Raw genomic sequence first — 20,356 nt, forward strand, 5'->3', positions numbered from 1 at the left:
GAACCTGAGACGTCTGGGGGGCATTTAGAGTTTGGCTCAGTTGTTTTGACTTTCAGAGCAACAAATCCTTAAAGTTTTCTAAAAGTAACTGCAGACAACTTGCTTGCTCCTTGAGAAAAATCAGCTGTTACGTTTAAGAACTAATCGCTAAAACCAAACCAAACGAAACCAAACCAAACAAAACAAAACAAGAAAACAGGGGCTCCTGGGTGGCTCAGTCGGTTGGGCTTTTGACTCTTGGTTTTGGCTCAGGTCATGATCTCCCGGTTCGCAGGTTCGAGCCCTGAATCGGGGAGCCCAGCTTGGGATTCTCTCTCTCCTTCTCTCTCTGCCCCTCCCTTGCTCTCTCAAAAATAAATAAACACTAAAAAAAAAAACCCACAAAAAACTATGGGTGCCATAGTGATGGCTTACGTATGAAAAGAATCCTTAAAAAGTAAATCACACAGATACTTGAGTGTTTGGTTATGTTTGTACTAAGTTATTAGCACCCACCCAGTGGGAGTGGTTCTTCACTGTACTTAGCATTTAAGAGGCTGAAATTAAGTAATATTAAATACGGTGAGGCACAAGCCTGTCACATAGGGGAAACGAATGTGCCACAAGGCGTGGTAAGCAGTTGTGTCCTGATTTTTCAAAAGTACAGCCTGTTTGGGGTGCCTGGGTGGCTCAGTCGGTCGAGCGTCCGACTGTTGATCTCAGCTCAGGCCCTGATCTCAGGGTCGTGAGTTCGAGCCTTGCGTTGGAGCGTGGAGCCTACTTAAAAGAATTTACAGCCTGTTTTAACATTAATGTTTTGAAGAAAGAACTTTTAGAATTCTATAATATACAGTCTTCTGAACCTGTTACCTGTGTTCTGTATATTTTACACAATCCGTTTTAGTGGTTTCAATACAAGAATTAGTGAATCCCTTATCCTTGAAGTAATGAGAACAAGTTAGTATTGGCTACAGGGGACACTATCTACATTTTCTGATAACTGTGCATACTTCTCAATGCCATGGTCACTTTTGTTAGGAGCTTTTCAATGATCTTCCATACGCTCTAATAGGCATGGGCCTTCTTTCCACAAAGCAGTGTTTTTGCTTTTACAGTAAGAGTACTTAATTACCTCCACTCACACACACGCTTTTTTTTTTTTTTCTTCAGTTTATTTCTTTTTGAGAGAGAGCGAGAGCATGAGCGGGGGAGAGGCAGACAGAGAGAATCCCAAGCAGGCTCCACACTGTCAGTGCAGAACCCAGTGCAGGGCTCGAACCCACAAACTGAGATCATGACCCGAGCCAAAGTCGGAGGCTTCACCAACTGAGCCACCCAGGTGCCCCCCCCCCCCACGCTTTAAATTTTACATTTGCTGCACAGCTTTGTGTCTTGGGCGAAATCCTGTAACTACCCTAGGCTCTTGTTTCTTCCCTAATACAGCTTCCATAGTCATTGGATATTGGGCTTGCTGGGAATTAGCACTACCCTCAAAACATTGAGTCGTGCCTCTGCCCGGGACCCGACAACGGATTATAATGGCGGGAGTATAGAAGGGGAAGGCAGAGTTGGAACTCTGTTCTTGAGATACGGACAATCTTGAAACGAGTCTAGCAGAGCAAGTAGCCGGGCAAGTTAACAAGCGTGCTGTTAAGAAAAGAACGAATCTCGGGGTGCCTGGGTGGCGCAGTCGGTTAAGCGTCCGACTTCAGCCAGGTCACGATCTCGCGGTCCGGGAGTTCGAGCCCCGCGTCGGGCTCTGGGCTGATGGCTCGGAGCCTGGAGCCTGTTTCCGATTCTGTGTCTCCCTCTCCCTCTGCCCCTCCCCCGTTCATGCTCTGTCTCTCTCTGTCCCAAAAAATAAATAAACGTTGAAAAAAAAATTTTTAAAGAAAAGAACGAATCTCTTTTATTGGGGAAGATTATTCTCGAACCAAGTGAGGGGCCCCAAGTGAGGGGCTGTGTGGAGGAGGCCAGAATGAAATGCTTTGGTTACGAGAGTCTAAATCCTGCATTAGGAGAGAGTGAGGCTTCTGCTGAACCTTGAAGGGCTAGTAGGATTTGGATAGGGAGAGAAGAAAAAATAGAGGAGAGCGTTATACGCGTGAGAGGTGGATACAGAGAGGAGTCCTTAGTGGGAGAGAGGGAAAGAGGAACGGGGCCGGATAGAACGAAAAGTAGTGATGTGAAGTTAACAGGACATGTTCAGGAGGATGGTTGTGATCCAAAAGCTAATTTTGGGAGTGCCTCAATGGCTCAGTCGGTTAAGCGTCCCACTCTTGATTTCAGCTCAGGTCATGATCTCCGGTTTGTGAGGTCAAGCCCCGCATCGGGCTCTGCGCTGACAGCCTAGAGCCTGCCTGGGATTCTGTCTCTTCCCCCTCCCTTGCTCTCTCACTCTCTCTCTCAAAATAACTAAAAATAAACTTTAAAAAAAAGCCAAGTTTGAGTGTTTGGAAGTGGAAAACTGGTTAGTGTGCCTAGTAGGACCGCTCTAGAGGACATAAATATCAGGCAGAGATTTAGACAAGCCGTTTTAGGCATAAGCAATGATAGCTTCCTTAAAGGGCGACCAACGTGATCGAAATGGTTGTGGGCACTAGCTGTGGGCCACTTTTGACTCAGAAAATATGTATTGAAAATGCACTGTGTGCATTATTCTACGTGCTGTGGCGAGTACAGAGGTAAGTGAGCTGTACCTCCAGTCTGATAAAGGTTATGGTCCTGCTGGGGGGCAAGAAATTCACTCAATAAGCTGTCGTGGAGGAGTCTACAATAGCAAAATGGTTGAGAATCCTGACGGTAGTGGCAGGCAGACCTGGGTTTGAGACCTGGCTCTACCTCTCAATAGCTGTGTGACTTTGGGAAAGTTACACAACTTCTCTGAGCTTACTTGCTCTTCTGTAAAGTGGGAATAACAGTATCACCCAGTTTAGAGACTTTTTTTTCTAAAAACGTCTCTAGAGAGATGTAACTTACATAATATATATATATATACACACACACAGCATTTAGCAGAATGCACGTAAATAATAAGCCTTCTGTAAATGTCAGCTGTAATGTAAGCTTACAATGATATGTTATTACATTATCTTAATGATTATTATTACCTACTCTGTAGGCACTGCGATCGGGGCTGGGAATATGAAGATGAAAATGGGATATGGCCCTTTCCATCAAAGAGCTCTCTTATAAATGCTGTCCTTGTGGTGACAGTATTTTCCCATCCAGACATTGGTACATAGGCTGTGACAGTAAAACAAAATATTTAAAATTGGAGCTGTCCGGGGGTGCCTGGGCAGGCTCAGTGGGTTTAAGCATCCGACTTTGGCCCAGGTCACGATCTCGCGGTTCGTGAGTTCGAGCCCCGCGTCGGGCTCTGTGCTGACAGCTGGGAGCCTGGAGCCGGCTTCGGCTGCTGGGTCTCCCTCTCTCTCTGCCCCTCCCCCACTCGTGCTCTGTCTCTCAAAAATAAATAAACATTTTACAAAATAATAACAAAATAAAACTGGAGCTGTCTGAAAGAAGAAAACACAGCCAGGACCGGGCAGAGGGGCTTGTTACTCTCAGGTGGGCTCAATCTGAAGAGACTCCCTTCAAGGTGCTTTTTGAAGGGCAGATGGGAGATGGGTGGAGAACATTCCACCGGAGAGAAGCACAGAGGAGAAGGAATGGGAACGGGAAGCTCCGTGGCCTGCTTGGGAAACGGTATCTTTCTCGAGTGAGTCGAGGGTGCCGGGCACGTGATGGGAAGTGACATCGCAAAGACACGCAGGGATCGGTACAGAAGCGTGTGGGGCCTTGAGTGTCGTGCATAAACGGTGGGACTTTGTTTCGTGTAGAACAGGTCGTAGATCATCTCTCCAGGGAGCCGGCAGTGTAAAGATGGCATTGGAGGGACACGAGGGGCGATAGACCAGCTAAAAGGCTTTTGGAACGGGCCGGACCTGAGGTAATAAAGGGGGTATGCTGGGAGAACCCGGACCGCTTAATTATTTACTTCACCCTCCCTCTGTTTCTTGTGGCCCAACTTCGGCCTCAGATTTGGAACCCTGGAGACGGAGGAAAGTGGGCAACTTGAAAGGGAAAGCTGAGGCGGCAGGAGAGGTGGTTGAAGAGGAACTAAGGGGGCAGCGAATTCAACGTAGACGCTTTGGCTTTCCTGACTGGGATCCTCCTCACTGACCTTCCTTCTCCCCTGGCTAGAGGGTCAAGTCCATGTTTTGAGCGGAGCCCTTCTAAAGTGGACCCTGACCTTTTTCTGCTCCCAGTTGTGTCTGTCATAATCCCCAGGCACTGTGCTCCGACCACACTGTCTCCAGCTCCAGCGTATAATCTTCTCTTTATGTCTGTGTGTCTAGAATGCCTTCACCAGTGATGTGTCGCTGGGGAATTCTACGCCACAGTTCCCAAGTCGTCTTTGGGGGTGCCTGGGTGGCTCAGCCGGTCGAGCGGCCGACTCTCGGTTTCCGCTCAGGTCATGATCTCGTGGTTCGTGGGTTCGAGCCCCCCATCGGGCTCCTGGCTGACAGTGCGGAGCCTGCTTCGGATTCTCTCTCTCTCTGCCCCTCCCCTGTTCATGCTCGCTCGCTCACTCTCAAAAATAAATAAATAAAGAAACTTAGAAAATCAAAGGTCTTCTTTGGAAAACCTTTCCTGACCCTCCCCACTCAGGAAATACTAATAGCATGGTAGCACCAATATCATGTGTCTGTTTTTCTATTTCTGCCACTAGACAGTAAGCCCTTCAAGAGAAGGGGACTTGGGGTCCTAATTCTCTTCATATGCAGCACCCAACCCAAGCCTGGTGCCTGCCAAGCCTTCAATGAAGGCTGGGATGTGAACGGAGGAGTGAGTGACTGTGGTGGACGGACAGTCAAGTTGAAATCTAGAAAGCCACTGGGAAATACAGGTTTGGAGCTTGAGTAATCCTAGTAAGAGCAGCGGGGCTTTTAGCTCAGGGTCGAGCACCCGCGTGACCTGGAGACCGGTGCTGTTGACTTGCCCAACTCGGGAGGAGGCAGGGCGGCGGTTTCTGTGGGCACAGGTATGTGAAGTGTGGGTGTCCCAAAGCGCTGCCTGGTGTGGACAAAGGAAGGTGACCGCTCTCGGATTATTCCTACATCGCAGAGGCCCTGGAGGTTTCTTCCCTTCACTTATTGTGAAATAGTGTCTCCTTCCATGTTTTCTGGCCACCCTTTGTTGCCTCGCCTTCCCAGTTGTGTTTCCCTGGCACGCTAGTGTGGCCGAGTCTAGGGTTGAATCGCCTCCCCCCACCCCCCCAGCCCCCACTTTTATCCCGTAGTTCCCTTTCGGCTTCGAGAAAAAGAAATCCAGAGTTCATCAGCGACTCCTGATTATCCACGGGTGAGTTTCCCAGTGCGGGCGCCGGGCCTCCTGCCCCACGTGGTCCCGGATGACCAAGATCAGTAAATAGATTATTCCGTCAGCTGCATTCCTCCAGTGAATCGCTTTAGGGAATGAAAACAGGCACCCCTCCTCATCTCCGCCACATACCTTTCAGAATTTGAGTAATAGTTTCAGGTAGCTCCTGGTCGGTACGCCTTTCTCAGCAAAGATTTGTGTTCAGGGTTGAAGTGTAGTTAAACGAGCCAGTGGAGTGGTTTCATAATTGCCGCATTGTTAGTCAAACTCTGTAATTAGGGATGACTTCATAGGCCTAAGATTCCTCTATGGGTGACGCCCTGAATTCAGGCCCGGTTGTACACCATATCCTTTTATGAAAAACACAAACAAACAAGGTTTTGTTTGCTTTTTCTTTTATTCCCCTTTTTGAAAATCTGTTGTCCTTTGTCTCAGATGTTTAGGGAGAGAGAGGATTTGTTTTTGCTTTGTTGTTGTTTTGGGTTTGTTTGTGTTTGTGTTTTTGTTTTGTTTTGTGTGTTTTTTTGGTCCCAGGGGAGGCAGGCATAGGAGCAAGGGAGGAGACAGAATTTGGGACAGTGAGAGAACTCAGAAAAATGCAGAGACCCTGGGAGCCTTTACTTTTGATTGGGATTTCATTTGGCTACATTTAAATGGAAGGAAAATATAGATCTTTTTTTTTTAAACAGCACACTCTCTCTCTCTCTCTCTCTCTCTCTCTCTCTCTCTCTCTCTCTCTCTCGCTCACTCACTCTCTCCCTCCCTTGTAAAATAAAGTTCAGTTCGTTGGTAAGATAGACTCGGGAGGAAGACCTGTTTCAAAAGTCACCCTTTTCTTTTGGCCTGGCAACCGCATACCGAGAACCTCAGGTTAAAGTTCAGCAAGTAAATTTACTTTTTACCTCTTGACCTTTCATTTTTCAGTGTTGATGGGGGGGGGGGGGCGCGGAAATGGGCAGATTGGGAGGAAAATGGCAATATTGACAAGCTCTTAGGTGTCTTTTAAAGTGGTCCTGAGGGGCGCCTGGGTGGCTCAGTCGGTTGAGCCTCCGGCTTCGGCTCAGGTCATGATCTCACGGTTCGTGAGTTCAAGCCCCGCGTCGGGCTCTGGGCTGACAGCTCAGAGCCTGGAGCCTGTTTCAGATTCTGTCTCCCTCTCGCTCTGCCCTGACCCTGCTTGTGCTCTGTCTCTCTGTCTCTAAAATAAATAAACATTAAAAAAAAATTTAAAAAAAATAATAATAAATAAATAAATAAAGTGGTCCTGAAATACTTAAAGTAAAATTTGCATTTTTTAAAAATGTCTCCTGGCCACTCTTCAAGTTGTATTTGGAAACTGGCCTTAATGAAGGAGTTAAATTGAGTCATGGGTGAAAAGTGGCTGACGGGTTTTCTTTAGGCCCCTCCTTCTGAAATGATATTGACTAAAGGCTTAGAATTTTTAGGTATGAAGGACATCTTTAGACGCTGTAGACAATACTTATTAGGGAAAATGGAATAACTTTTCATAGATCCCATTTAAAAGGTTCTTACTGGAACTTAGGCCTATTTTTATATAGCCTCTCACAATGATCTAGATATTTATTCCCTGTTTTCTTTCATCAAGGATCTGAAGTTACTGTAGAATAATTTATATATTACAGTGTGTCTTCACATATGCCCTCCTTTTTCTTTTTTTTTTTTTTGTATTTTTTAAGTTTATTTTGAGAGAGCGAGAGAACCCCAAGCAGGCTCTGCACTAACTGATGTAGGGCTTGAACTCACGAACCATGAGATTAACCGCCTGACCCACCCAGGCGCCCCCTACATATGCCATTCTTAATCTTCATGAGGACCTGAGGGAAGTAGGTATTATTATCGCTGTCTTCAAATGAGGAGACTGAGGGTCCGATTAAATAATCTTGCTCATGGACACACTGCTAGGAAACAGCAGAACTGGGACACTGACCTTTTCGGATTCCACATCCAAGTCTTCCCGTATTTCAAGGAATGCCCCGTGAAGAGAAACGGAGCTGCTGTCATTTTAATTTGTAAGATTTTAATTTTTAAAACCTTAATGTTAAATACCTACCTGGCAGCCCCCCTCTCTCTCTCTCAATTTCTCAGAATAAATAAATAAACTGGAAAGAAAGATACCATCAGGGGCAGCTGGGTGGCTCAGTCGGTTAGGTGGCCGACATCAGCTCAGGTCATGATCTCACAGTTCATGAGTTCGAGCCTCACGTCAGGCTCTGGGCTGACAGCTCGGAGCCTGGAACCTGCTTCAGACTGAGTGTCTCCCTTTCTCTCTGTCCCTCCCCTGCTCGCTCATGCGGGCTCTCTCTCTCTCTCTCTCAAAAATAAATAAACATTTAAAAAAATAAAATAAAAATTGTGACTTTTATCGGGCGCCTGGGTGGCTCGGTTGGTTAAGCATCAGACTCTCGGTTTCAGCTCAGGTCACGATCTCACGGTTTCGTGGGTTCGAGCCCTGCGTCGGGTTCTGTGCTGGCAGTTCAGAGCCTGCTTGAGATGACCTTTCTCTCCCACTCCTTCTGCCCCTCCCCTGCTCACACTATCTCTGTCTCTCACAAAAGTAAATAAATAAAAATTATTTTAAAAATTGTGACTTTTATCAACTAAAGCATATATGGCAAGGCTTTTAAATTTGACTTTGTATTTAGTAGTAGCTCGGGTGCCTCAGGGTAGCAGTTATTTCATGTAATTATAAATAAACGAAACTGAGTTCATTTAAGCGAGAAACTCCTAAACTATTCTGTTTTCCTGGACCATCTTGCCTGGAAATGTTGTTTTGGGGACATTTGCATGTTCCAATTCTTTTCATTCTTATTCAGATGTGCCTCCCGACGTCTCCTGTGAGCTGTAGGTGTTGTTGGGGAGAAAAAAAAGTCTTCTTCCGCCCTTCTAGGTTCTTTGGCTGGTCTAATTAAATTGACATGATAAAGATCAACAGGAGACATATAGAAGTTTAATAACATAGGGGCGCTGGGTGGCTCAGTCGCTTGAGCATCCAGCTGCGGCTCAGGTCATGATGTCACGGTTGGTGGGTTCGAGCCCCTTGTCGGGCTCTGCGCCGACAGCTCAGAGCCTGGAGGCTGCTTTGGATTCTGTGTCTCCCTCTCTGTCTGCCCCTCCCCCGCTCATGCTCTGTCTCTCTGTCTCTCAAAAATAAATAAACATTTAAAAAAATTTTTTAAATAAAAAAAAGAAGTTTAATAACATATATACCTCCTGCATCCATGGGAGAGACCCTGGAAAACTGAGCACCTCTCTGAAATGGCTGCAGCTACCACCTGAAATACCACTTCTAGGCTAAACACAAAAGAAGCTGCTGGGGGTGGGGAGTCAGTCATGGGAGGTAACCAGGAAAAGCGCAGTAAACAACCGTAAGCTTGTCATGCGGATTTAAGACTGTGCCTTCCTCCATTAATAAGAGTTTCTAGAGATTTCAATATTCTCTTCCTGTTACAGCCGGGAGATGCCAGGACACATGGAGAGTTCCCTTACGAATGTAAATATTTTGTACAAAAGGTTAACTTCTCAGTTTCCAGAGCCCCACCAGTGTTCGCTATTAAAAATAACCAGCTGAAAATAATATGCCAAAGAGGCATATTTTGGGGTGGTATATTTGCTCCCCTACAGTGTAAAAGAAATCACTTTAGGCTTTCATTGAGATAATGAGACAAGAATAAGAAATTAGAGGGGCGCCTGGGTGGCGCAGTCGGTTGAGTGTCCGACTTCAGCCAGGTCACGATCTCGCGGTCCGTGAGTTTGAGTCCCGCGTCAGGCTCTGGGCTGATGGCTCGGAGCCTGGAGCCTGTTTCCGATTCTGTGTCTCCCTCTCTCTCTGCCCCTCCCCCGTTCATGCTCTGTCTCTCTCTGTCCCACAAATAAATAAACGTTAAAAAAAAAATTAAAAAGACAAGAATAAGAAATTAGAAAACCTGAAAGTAGGGGTGCCTGGGTAGCTTAGCTGGTTAAGCACCTGACTTCAGCTCGGGTCGTGATCTCACAGTTCATGAGTTCAAGCCCCGAGTCGGGATCTGTGCTGACAGCTCAGAGCCTGGAGCCTGCTTCGGATTCTGTGTCTCCCTCTCTTGCTGTCCCTCCCCTGCTCACGCTCTGTCACTCTCTCTCAAAAATAATATTAAAAAAAATTAAAACCTGAAAATATATTCTGGTGTCTTTTTTTAATGCTGAGTCATATTGATTTTTTAAAATTTTTATTATTGAAGTGTAGTTGACATAATGATTCATTTCAGGTAGATTGCTTAGTGATTCAACAATTCTATACATTGCTCAATGCTCACCACCGTAAGTGTAGTTTCCAACTGTATTAATATTTTCATAAAATTTACCCATTTTATTTCTGAGAGAGAGCGAGCACATGTAAGGGAGAAGCAGAGAAAGAGAGAGGAATCCCAAGCAGGCTTCGTGCTATCAATGCAGAGCCTGCTGCGGGGCTCAAACCCAAGAACTGAGAGATCATGACCTGAACCAAAATCAAGAGTCAGGCGCTGAACTGAACTGAGCCACCCAGGCACCCCTCTGTTAATATTCGTTTGTAAGTAAATGGTTGCCTTGAAGTCCTTTCTGTGAGATCTAAGTATTTCCTAATTTTGCAGGAAGAACAAAACTACCTCTTTCCTGGCCTATCTGAAAAGAAATGAATATTCTTCCAAGTCTCCAGAGCCTTTTCCCTTCTATCTCTTTATTGCAGCCACTAATTTCCTTTGTGTCCAATTATAATTATTTATATGTTGCCCTCCCCAGACTGTAAATTCCTTGAGGGCAGGAACTAGACATACAACTGATGCCTGAAATGTTGGTAAAAGTGTGTGAGGATAGATGTGTTTGCGTTGGGGAGGAGCGTGAAGGAGAGGGAAAGAGATTTCTGCCCTGTTCAGCCTTGCGGACCCGCAAAGGGGAGAAACCATGGGGGTGGGGGAGAAGGGTTTAGTCAGCAGGGATGAAGCGTGGGGCAGGAGAGGGAGCTATGTCTAGAACCCTCTTTATCTAATGTTCCCTTTCGTAAGGGAGTGATAGGGTAGTATGAGAATAAATCACTTGTCTTTGTTTCTTTAACTCAAATACTTTAGATCATTACTGATGCCCAAACTGCCCAAACTGGAAAGGACCTTCAGAGATAAGGAGAAGCCGCGTGTTTTGGATTTCCTGAGACAGTCTCACTTTCAAACTTTCTGTGCCCTTGTTCTACATGGTGAAGTTCACGGAGATGGTTAATGATTTCGTATTGAAAACTTGACTGTGTAAAACTTGTGTAAAGAAACTTGGAGGGCGCCTGGGTCGTTCAGTTGGGTGAGCGCCATACTCTTGGTTTCAGCTCAGGTCACGATCTCACGGTTTGTGCGTTCGAGCCCCACATCGGGCTCTGTGCCGACAGCGCGGAACCTGCTTGGGATTCTCTCTCTCTCTCTCTCTCTCTCTCTCTCTCTCTCTCACTCTACTTGTGCTCTCTCTCTCTCTCTCAAAATAAATAAATAACCTTATTTTTAAACAGAAAAGAAAATTGGAGTAAATCCTATATAGTATTTTTGTAATCAGAAGTGTTAAATATCATAATAGTAAAATAAAGGATACTTTTTAAAAGTACCGTCATTTCGTTATAGCTTAACATGAAAAATCGCTGTTTACTCTTAACTTTTTAAAATGCCTACCTCATCTCTAACTGAAGATCTTTCTTTACCTTATAGAGCCTCAGACTACTCTGAAAGGTGTTTTTACCCAACTTATCTACTGAGACATTTGTCCCTCTTTCGTGACATTTTAACATCCTAGGTAAGAAAAGTTTATAAAGAAGCAAGTTCTGTTTTCTGTTTTTTAAAAGTCTGTTTTTCTAACAAAGGAGCCACCTGTGGTGGGGGATGTTGATAATGGTGTTGGCTGTGCATGTGACTGCTGAAGGATTGCACGAGGCCTGAAATCTCTGTGCTCCCTGTTCAATTTTGCTACGAACCTAAAAGTCTGCTATAAAAATAAAGTCCTTAAAAAAGACTGAGAAAAAATAAATCCCCCTCCCCCCCCCAAATAAACAAACCCAGAGCAAGACATAATTATTTTTATTCCTCTCTGTCCAAAAATTGTGGACAGGTTTGTATTTGGGGATTACCCATTGTGATACAGACCTCCTTCCTCTGTTGCGGAGCTCGAGAAGATTTTTCTATAAAGGTCCAGATCATAAGTGTTATGGGCCAAGAGGCAAAATCAAAAATATTATGTTATTAATATCAAGGATGTAATAATATTATTTCCATGAATTTTTGCTGACAAAATTCAAACTATACTACTACTACTAATAATAGAGTACTATTTTGTAATACACATCTACTGCTGAGAAAAATAGAATTCGCTCTTGGAGGGGGATAACCTTTCCCTTAATTAGGGCTCAAAGTTAACGTGCCTTATCAAAACTGACTGCAAATGTTTTTCTTTCTTCACAAACCATATTTAGCTTGGGGGAAGTGCAGAAATAGGCAGTAGTCCAGATGTGGCCCACAGGCCACAGTTTGTCAACCCCCAGCTCTGTTGGTTAAGTAGGTAAAATCAGGCCCAGTCAGAACGCAAATTATGTATTTGGAACCCAATTATGTATTAAACCCAAATAATGTAAGTTATATGAACGCTCCTTTAATGGGAGTGATTGATAGGTGTTAGTATCCTATATGAAAACCAGTGTTTTCACAAGGAATGATTTTATTTATTCATTTATTTATTTTAAATGCTTATTTATTTTTGAGAGCAAGAGAGAGACAGTGCAAGGGGGGGGGGGCAGAGAGAGAGGGAGACACAGAATCCGAAGCAGGCCCCAGGTTCCCAGCTGTCAGCACAGAGCCCGACGCGGGGCTCGAACTCACAAACGGCGAGATCGTGACCCGAGCAGAAGCTGGACTCTCAACGAACTGAGCCACCCAGGCGCCCTTATTTATTTATTTATTTTTAATGTTTATCTATTTTGAGAGAAAGAGCACGAGTGAGGGAGGGGCAGAGAGAGAGGGAGAGAGGGAGAATCCCAAGCAGGCTCCGTGCTGTCAGCCCAGAGCCCGACGCAGGGCTTCATCCCGCAAACTGTGGGATTACGATCTTAGCTGACACCAAGAGCCGGATGCTTAACCAGCTAAGACACCCAGATGCCCCCGCAATGAATGATTTTAAAGTGACTTAATGGAAAAAATGGTAACTGTGTGAGGTGCTGGATGTGCTAATTAACCTTGTTGTAGTAATCATTTCACAGTATGTTAGTATATCCAATCATCGTGGTATACACCTGAAACGTACACGATATTACATGCCAGTTATCTCTCAATAAAGCCGGAAAAAAATGTAAAGAGCCAGTAAGAAAGAAAGAGAGATAAAGGCTTAATCGAACAGTTACATTGTATGTGAGTCTTTGGTCAGGCGATTTTGACTTTTAGTTTTGGCATGAATAACCAAGAATTTCTAGGATGTATCTCTTTCCTGTCATTGCTGGGTACCTTGGCCCTTCCTTACACTTAGGAGCGTAAGATTTTGTTCTTGAAAGGAAGATTCAGAGACTTTTTTGGTCTGAATAACTTTTGGTAAATCATGACTTCTCATGTGTTTGTTTTCTTCATGATGGCTTTAGCTATAAATATGGGAACGCATTCAGATGCTTTTAGCAGTTGGCAATTCTGTTTAAATTCTAAGATGAGGGGCGCCTGGGTGGCGCAGTCGGTTAAGCGTCGGACTTCAGCCAGGTCACGATCTCGCGGTCCGTGAGTTTGAGCCCCGCGTCAGGCTCTGGGCTGATGGCTCGGAGCCTGGAGCCTGTTTCCGGTTCTGTGTCTCCCTCTCTCTCTGCCCCTCCCCCGTTCATGCTCTGTCTCTCTCTGTCCCCAAAATAAATAAACGTTGAAAAAATAAATAAATAAATAAATATTATTTCCTCCGCCTCTTTGTAAATTAGAACCCTCACCTTATTCTTAAAAAAAAAAAAATAAATAAATAAATTCTAAGATGAGAATTTCACAGGAATGCTTATCATATATTCATCACAAACATCGCTCAGTCGTAAACCTTTCTGGTTTCTCTTTAGACCTTTAAATGGACGAGATGGCTACCACTCAGATTTCCAAAGATGAGCTTGATGAACTGAAAGAGGCCTTTGCAAAAGTTGGTGAGTAGTTTTTACAGCGTTACCTATAGTAAAGCAATAATTATGTGGCCCTGATAAAAGTTATTTCTCTAAAAAATTATATGAATGGTTAATCGTGAACCGTAGGGCAAGGTAGTTAAAACCAACGGGATAAAGTTTTAGGAGCAACACGTTAAACTATTATTTCTAATTACGTCTATTATCTAATATGGTCAAGGGCCGGCTGAATGGCTCCGTTAGTAGAGCGTGTGACTCTTGATCTTGGGGTCATGAGTTCAAGCACCATGTTGTACGCAGAGATTACTTAACAATAAATAAATAAATAACAAACAGGGTGATGTACTTCTTTGTAAAAAAAAAAAAAAAGTGGTCCTATGAAATAAATTCCACAGCATACCAATAAGAAAAATAAAAAAGGTAGATTATCTAATATGGTCAAAGGTTTTTAGTCCTGGGTACCAGTCCTTCGCTGGGGGCCACTGTGGCTCCTGAAATTCTTAGACAAATCTTTGGTTGTTAACCGTATTATATAGCATATATTTCTTAGGAGAGTATTGGAGCCTTCATATTCTCAGAGGGACGTGTGACCCCTGAAAACATTAGGTGATTCCTTCAATTAGCTGATGCTTTGCCTTTCCCTGATGAGCTTGGCTTTGTGGCCTTTTTCATGGAGCTTCTGTGCCTTTGGATAACACAGTCTGTTCAACCTTCTCACGTTAAGCTGTAGTATCAGCATAAGATGGGAAGACGTAGCATGCCATTCGGTTTTTCCTTAAACATCACAGAACATGTCTTAGAATTTCGCAGCTCTGGAAGCAGTTGATAGTATTTACATTCCAAATTTCAGTGCTCATGTCCTATCAGTAGAAGATAGTGAGAAAACAGGGTAAGAACTGATGATTGATGTATGTACTCACGTGAGTCAACATGGGCCTAAAGAGGTAAGCTACTAGTATGTGGTATCTCCTTGATCAAAGGGTGTCAAGTTAGATCATAATGATTTGTTATTTAAATCAGAACTGACTCGGGGCGCCTGGGTGGCGCAGTCGGTTAAGCGTCCGACTTCAGCCAGGTCACGATCTCGCGGTCCGTGAGTTCGAGCCCCGCGTCGGGCTCTGGGCTGATGGCTCAGAGCCTGGAGCCTGTTTCCGATTCTGTGTCTCCCTCTCTCTCTGCCCCTCCCCCGTTCATGCTCTGTCTCTCTCTGTCCCAAAAATAAATAAACATTGAAAAAAAAATTGTTTAAAAAAAATCAGAACTGACTCTCTGACCTATGTTACAAACCTCATTAATGAAAAGCCAGGACATGTACATCTCTATTTCCGTACATTTCGGAACAGCATTTTCTGCGAAGGCGTTTAAGGCTAACAGCAGGCCTTGGGAAGAATAATGATGCCTCACCAGGGTGACTATTCATAATCTCCTCAGAATTCTAAGCAGAGGTGCCCCTCTGCTCAGTCTGTTAAGCTTCCGACTCTTGTTTTCTGCTCAGGTGATTTCGGCTCTCGAGCTCATGGTTCGTGGGATCGAGCCCCGCTTCGGGCTCTGCTCTGACAGTGTGGAGCCTGCTTGGGATTCTCTCTGTCCCTCTCTCTCTGTCCCTCCCCAACTCACGTGTGTGCACACGCTTTCTCTGTCTCAAAATAAGCATTAAAAAAAATAACTCTTAAGTGGAAAAAATTGGGTAGGCCTGAATCGAACATAATTTTCTGGGTGTCTATGAGAAAAAAAAAAAAGGAGTCTGTTAACTGGCCATAGTTACTACTTACCGTAAGGAGAGTATTATCTGGTACTCTCCTGATGTTCGACTGATTGCAAGAAAATGACAGGTGAATTCCTGGCTGCAAGATTTTTTAAATCTCATTATTCTATAGAAATATCCTTGTCATAATTGTTTTAGCATTGCATATCCTTTGAACCTTCTTTTTTTTCTTATGTTCGTCTTTCAGTTTGAGGGACGGCCTAATTTCTGTCTTTATGAATAGAATCTTGGGGTAAGGACCATGACTTATTATTGCCATTATTGAATCTTAAAGGCCTCGTTTCCTCAAATACATGTTTATTGTTTAATACAGGCCTTGTTCTCGTGTGCAGCACCTTGGAAACAATTGTGTGCAATTTCGTTTTAAAATTAAAGCTCTTCAAATATGTTTTACTTGAGGGCACTGAAATACTCTCATCCGTAAAAGAGCTTAACTGCTCCTCGAAAGCTTTAAAGACACAAAGAGGGTTGACCAGTTATCTCCACATAGGAACCAGGGTTAAGTACAAAACAAGAGGGATCAGTTAGAGCTTAGACTGAAGGAAAGAGTCACTGTAGAACTACCGTCTATTTTAAATCCTGCACCTTGGGGCGCCTGGGTGGCTCAGTCGGTTGAGCGTCTGACTTCGGCTCGGGTCATGATCTCACAGCTTGTGAGTTCGAGCCCCGCGTCGGGCTCTGTGCTGACAGCTCAGAACCTGGAGCCTGCTTTGGATTCTGTGTCTCACTCTCTCTCTGTCCCTAACCCACTCGCATTGTCTCTGTCTCTCTCAAAAATAAATAAATATTTAAAATCAATCAATCAATCAATCAGTCAATCCTGCAGGGGTTAGGGTGGACGAGGAGTTTCCCAAAGACAGCAGATTGGATCATACGTCCTACTGATGTCCCTAATAGACATATATTTATTTCGAATAGGGGTGCCTGGGTGGCTCAGTCGGTTAAGCATCTGACTTTGGTTCGGGTCATGATCTCACGGTTCATAGGTTCGAGCCCCTTGTCGGGCTCCGTGCTGACAGCTCCGAGCCTGGAGCCTGCTTTGGATCCTGTGTCTCCCTCTCTCCCTGCCCCTCCCCCACTCACACTCTGTCTCTCTCTGTCTCTTTCTCTCTCTCCAAAATAAACACCAAAAAAAAATTTTTTTTAATTCCTAAGATACGCAGACCCTTATTACTCTATGTGCTGTAAATGGAAGTTCCGGAGTCCACAATTCCTGCCTCTTCTGCATATTATTCTTTTGCATTCCCCGCTCTGTATCTAGCTCAGTGTTGCATACACGTCAGGTTCTCAATAAATATTTAATTGACTGAATCCCAAGGAATTATACATAATCTTTTCTTGCCCTGAGATTTTGTCACTATCAACTGTAAACTAAAAGGGCCTTTGTTACGAAGATTTTCATCATGGTGGAATTCATTACTAAAGGTTTTGGCCATCACATTGTAGCATGTAAAATTTATATATTTTTTTCAGCATAATAAAGGCTTGTAAGTAGTGTGTCTTTTAGAATAGTGTTTAAAGACCCAGCTGAATCGTTTGATTTTCCTTTAAAACCTCTGTAGTTTTTAGTTATTAGTTACGGAGCCCTCAGGCAACTGTCAAAGGTGTTATGGAAATCTTTTTTTTTTGTTTGTTTTTCATTCAGGGAAACGTGATTTGAAATTTTTTTTAATATTTATTTTTATTTTTGAGAGAGAGAGAGAGAGAGAGAGAGAGAGAGAGCAGAGCAGGGGCAGAGAGAGAGAGGGAGACACAGAATCCAAAGCAGGCTCCAGGCTCTTGCCTGTGGGCACAGAGCCCGATGCGGGGCTTGAACTCACAAACCTCAAGATAATGACCTGGGCTGGAGTGGGACACTTAACCGACCGAGCCAACCAGGTGCCCCAGGGAAACGTGATTTTAAAAACAAGCTCTAGAACTGATTTTCCTGTCAAGCACAATTTTTCTTATTGGTGGGGGGACGGCAGGGAGGACTACTCTGTTCGGTTGTGACAAAATATGGAAATCATTATGTGATTTTTTTCCCCCATCTATTAACAATAATAGCCTTGATTATCTCTTTAGAAATTCAGCAAAATCATAGTGTGTGAAGAAACGCTCTGTAATTACTGCTAATCGTAGGTTTTGTCCAATCAATTAATAGTGCTTTGAAATTCTCTTTACTAGCAATACATTGCGTATTAAGATTTAAAGTCCTTCTTTCATTTTCTGCACCTGCTTAGTGTTACACTCCAAGCAGTACATTTTCATTTAATTATTTCAATTTTCTCAACGTTTGTTTCCAGGATTTCCCACTGGGATAGCAGAAGCCGTGGTGCTGGTTGTTTTTGTTTTGTTTTTTTCCTACTTCATAATGTTTCCGTTTTAATTTAAACGCCTAGAAGTTCTTTCTAAAAAAAAAAAAAAAACACAAGAATAAATAAAACTTTCAGAGCTAGAAGTCCTTTGGGTGATTAGTTGTCATAAAGATAAATGTGCATAATGTGAATCTTTTCAGATTGGCTTTACCTTGCAAACACTGACATCTGACTTCTTTCTCTCCTAAGCACGCTACTGAGCTTAAAAAAAACACACAAATTCAGCATTTTTGCAATAAAAGAATAACGGGGTTTTGTAAATGACTAGGAATACTGTGGGTATATTCCCTTGTGGCTGCCCACCACACTAAGTCAAAAAATTTTGGTTATGGTGATTTTCTCCTCCCAGGAAGCTGAGTTGTTTCAAGTTACTCGGTTTTCTGTAGTACATAAAAACCACATCACGATGATGACTTAAAAAATAAAAACTATAGCCCAACCCCCCCCCCCCCAGAAAATAAACTTAACCTGGGCTGTTTCCCTGAGCCATCTGGTTAATTATCGGGGGAATATTAGAAATGAAGGTCTTGGGAGAGGCTGCAAACCATGTTTCGATGGTGTGGAAGGTAGACGCACAAATATGTGGACGGGCAAGGTGAGGAGCAAGAGCACACGTGCGTGAGAACGTGCTCTGGGAGCATGGGTGGAGGCGCATATGTGTTTTTAAAGTGGGAGAGTGGCGGCAGGTGGCAAATGATGGCCAAACCGCTGGAAATTTTGAGGTGGAAAAGGATCAATAGACAACATTTTTGATCGCTTGGTCTCAGCCTTCTAATCTTGCCCAGCCTTCAGCTATACTTGACCTCCACCTTTGAGGATCCACTATTAGGATGAACTCTTAGGTAGCGACCTCTCTTCTGCCCTTAGCTGGGACTCATTAAACTGCCTCTTCTATTTGCTGGACTGAGCTACCTCAATAGATAAAAGCTGTGAGAGGCAAAACTCACGTTTAGTTAAGCATCTGGAGATGTTTAGCAGCTGCCTTTTCTAAAGTTTTAATGCCTAATGAAAGCTCGACTTTACTGCTTAGATCCGAGGATGGAATATAATCTAAATTCTTCGGCACAAGCCTTTTGGCCAAGTCTTTTAAATCAACATTGCATGTGCTTCCATGGGCATTCAGGATCGCGCGTGTGTGCGCGCGCACGTGTGCAAATGCGTTATCGTTAGACACATAGGTTCCTTTTATCATTTTGTTAGTGCGAAAAATTTTGTGGCATATGTTGGCTCAACTAAATGGAACTTTTAAACCCAGCTTTTCTGAAAGGATGTGCATCTGTACTTGATTGGTTTTTCTTCTTCAAGTCCTAATGAGCACTGTCCGGGAAGGGTTAGTTGGTAAAGACGTTGAATATGTGTTGCAGATGAGGACACACATATGCAACCTCTTTATAGAGAAAGACACTAGATTTAGACGGATTCAAGGATGGTTAAAGCAACACACACACACACACACACACACACACACACAACCTGGGGGTCAAAGGAAATCCCACTCTTTCTTACTGTCAGATTTATAAGACGACGTAGCACCACAAAAGATGCGTTTGAAGTGATAAATTGCACCACATAGCACCTGGACATGGGCAGTGTAAAACAGCAGCTAAAATCAAAACCACTTGAATTCTGGCTCAGCTTTCTCCAGACAAGTACTTAAAATAGCTTAAATAACAGGATGCAAGGGGAGGGAAAACATTTCCTTTTAAGGATATGCATTCTTGGTGTGATTCAAACTTCTGCAGGAACATGGCCGTATAATAAGTTTATTTACTTTAAGGTTGCTTGGGGGAGGGCGTTGAGTTAACGGGCCTTTAAGATAATACATAGTACGAGAGCGTAAGGGGGTTTCTATTAAAGCAGACTGCAGATGTGAACCTACATGTGTCATCAGAGAGAGAGAGAGAGACAGAGAGAGAGCGACAGACAGAATCTGTTGTTACAAACAGTTGGTTCCTGTCTGATGAACTCAGCAGCATTGGGAACCTGTTAGTGATTTCCTTTAAGTATAGTGATCTTTCTTTAAAAATAGGAACACTTTGTCAATTTATTGAGATTTAGCTGCTCGCTTTCTGCAAGAACTTTGTTCAGCGGGTAGATGCGTAGGTTTTTTTTTCCCTGCCATTCATTAATGTCAACTCGCACCGATCATATTTTCTGAACCCAAAAGTTGAGACTTGCTTGCAGAAACATTAAGAATGTTCTGGATAGGGGCGCCTGGGTGGCTCAGTCGGTTAAGCGTCCAACTTCGGCTCAGGTCACAATCTCACGGTCATGGGTTCAAGCCCCGTGTCGGACTCTATGCTGACAAGCTCAGAGCCTGGAGCCTGCTTCAGATTCTGTGTCTCCTTTTCCCTCTGCCCCACCCCAACTCCTTCTCTCTCTGACTCTCTCTCTCTTTCTCAAAAATAAATCAAAATAAATCTCTCTCAAAAATTAAATTTTAATTTAAAGAATTAAAAAAAAAGAAAAAAAAGGGGGCGCCTGGGTGGCGCAGTCGGTTAAGCGTCCAACATCAGCCAGGTCACGATCTCGTGGTCCGGGAGTTCGAGCCCGCGTCGGGCTCTGGGCTGATGGCTCAGAGCCTGGAGCCTGTTTCCGATTCTGTGTCTCCCTCTCTCTCTGCCCCTCCCCCGTTCATGCTCTGTCTCTCTCTGTCCCAAAAATAAATAAACGTTGAAAAAAAAAATTAAAAAAAAAAAAAAAAAAAAAAAGAATGCTCCAGGGACACCTGGGTGGCTC

The 20,356-nt window shown here is 43.9% G+C and overlaps 1 protein-coding gene across 4 annotated transcripts in view; it reads left to right on the top strand.

Annotated features, from left to right (window-relative positions):
- PLS3 (plastin 3) overlaps positions 1–20,356 on the top strand; it is a 93,332-nt gene that overhangs the window by 34,661 nt on the left and 38,315 nt on the right. For 3 of the 4 annotated variants that reach the window (XM_006943944.4, XM_045050423.1, XM_045050422.1), the window contains exons 2-3: positions 11,079–11,163; positions 13,439–13,519. In XM_006943944.4, the coding sequence (XP_006944006.1) occupies positions 13,447–13,519 (73 nt within the window). In that variant the 5' untranslated portion in view covers positions 11,079–11,163; positions 13,439–13,446. The remainder of the gene's footprint in view (positions 1–11,078; positions 11,164–13,438; positions 13,520–20,356) is intronic. The other variant, XM_045050424.1, reaches the window with a different exon arrangement.

Source organism: Felis catus, chromosome X, assembly GCF_018350175.1.
Source record: "Felis catus isolate Fca126 chromosome X, F.catus_Fca126_mat1.0, whole genome shotgun sequence".
Lineage (NCBI taxonomy): Eukaryota > Metazoa > Chordata > Mammalia > Carnivora > Felidae > Felis > Felis catus.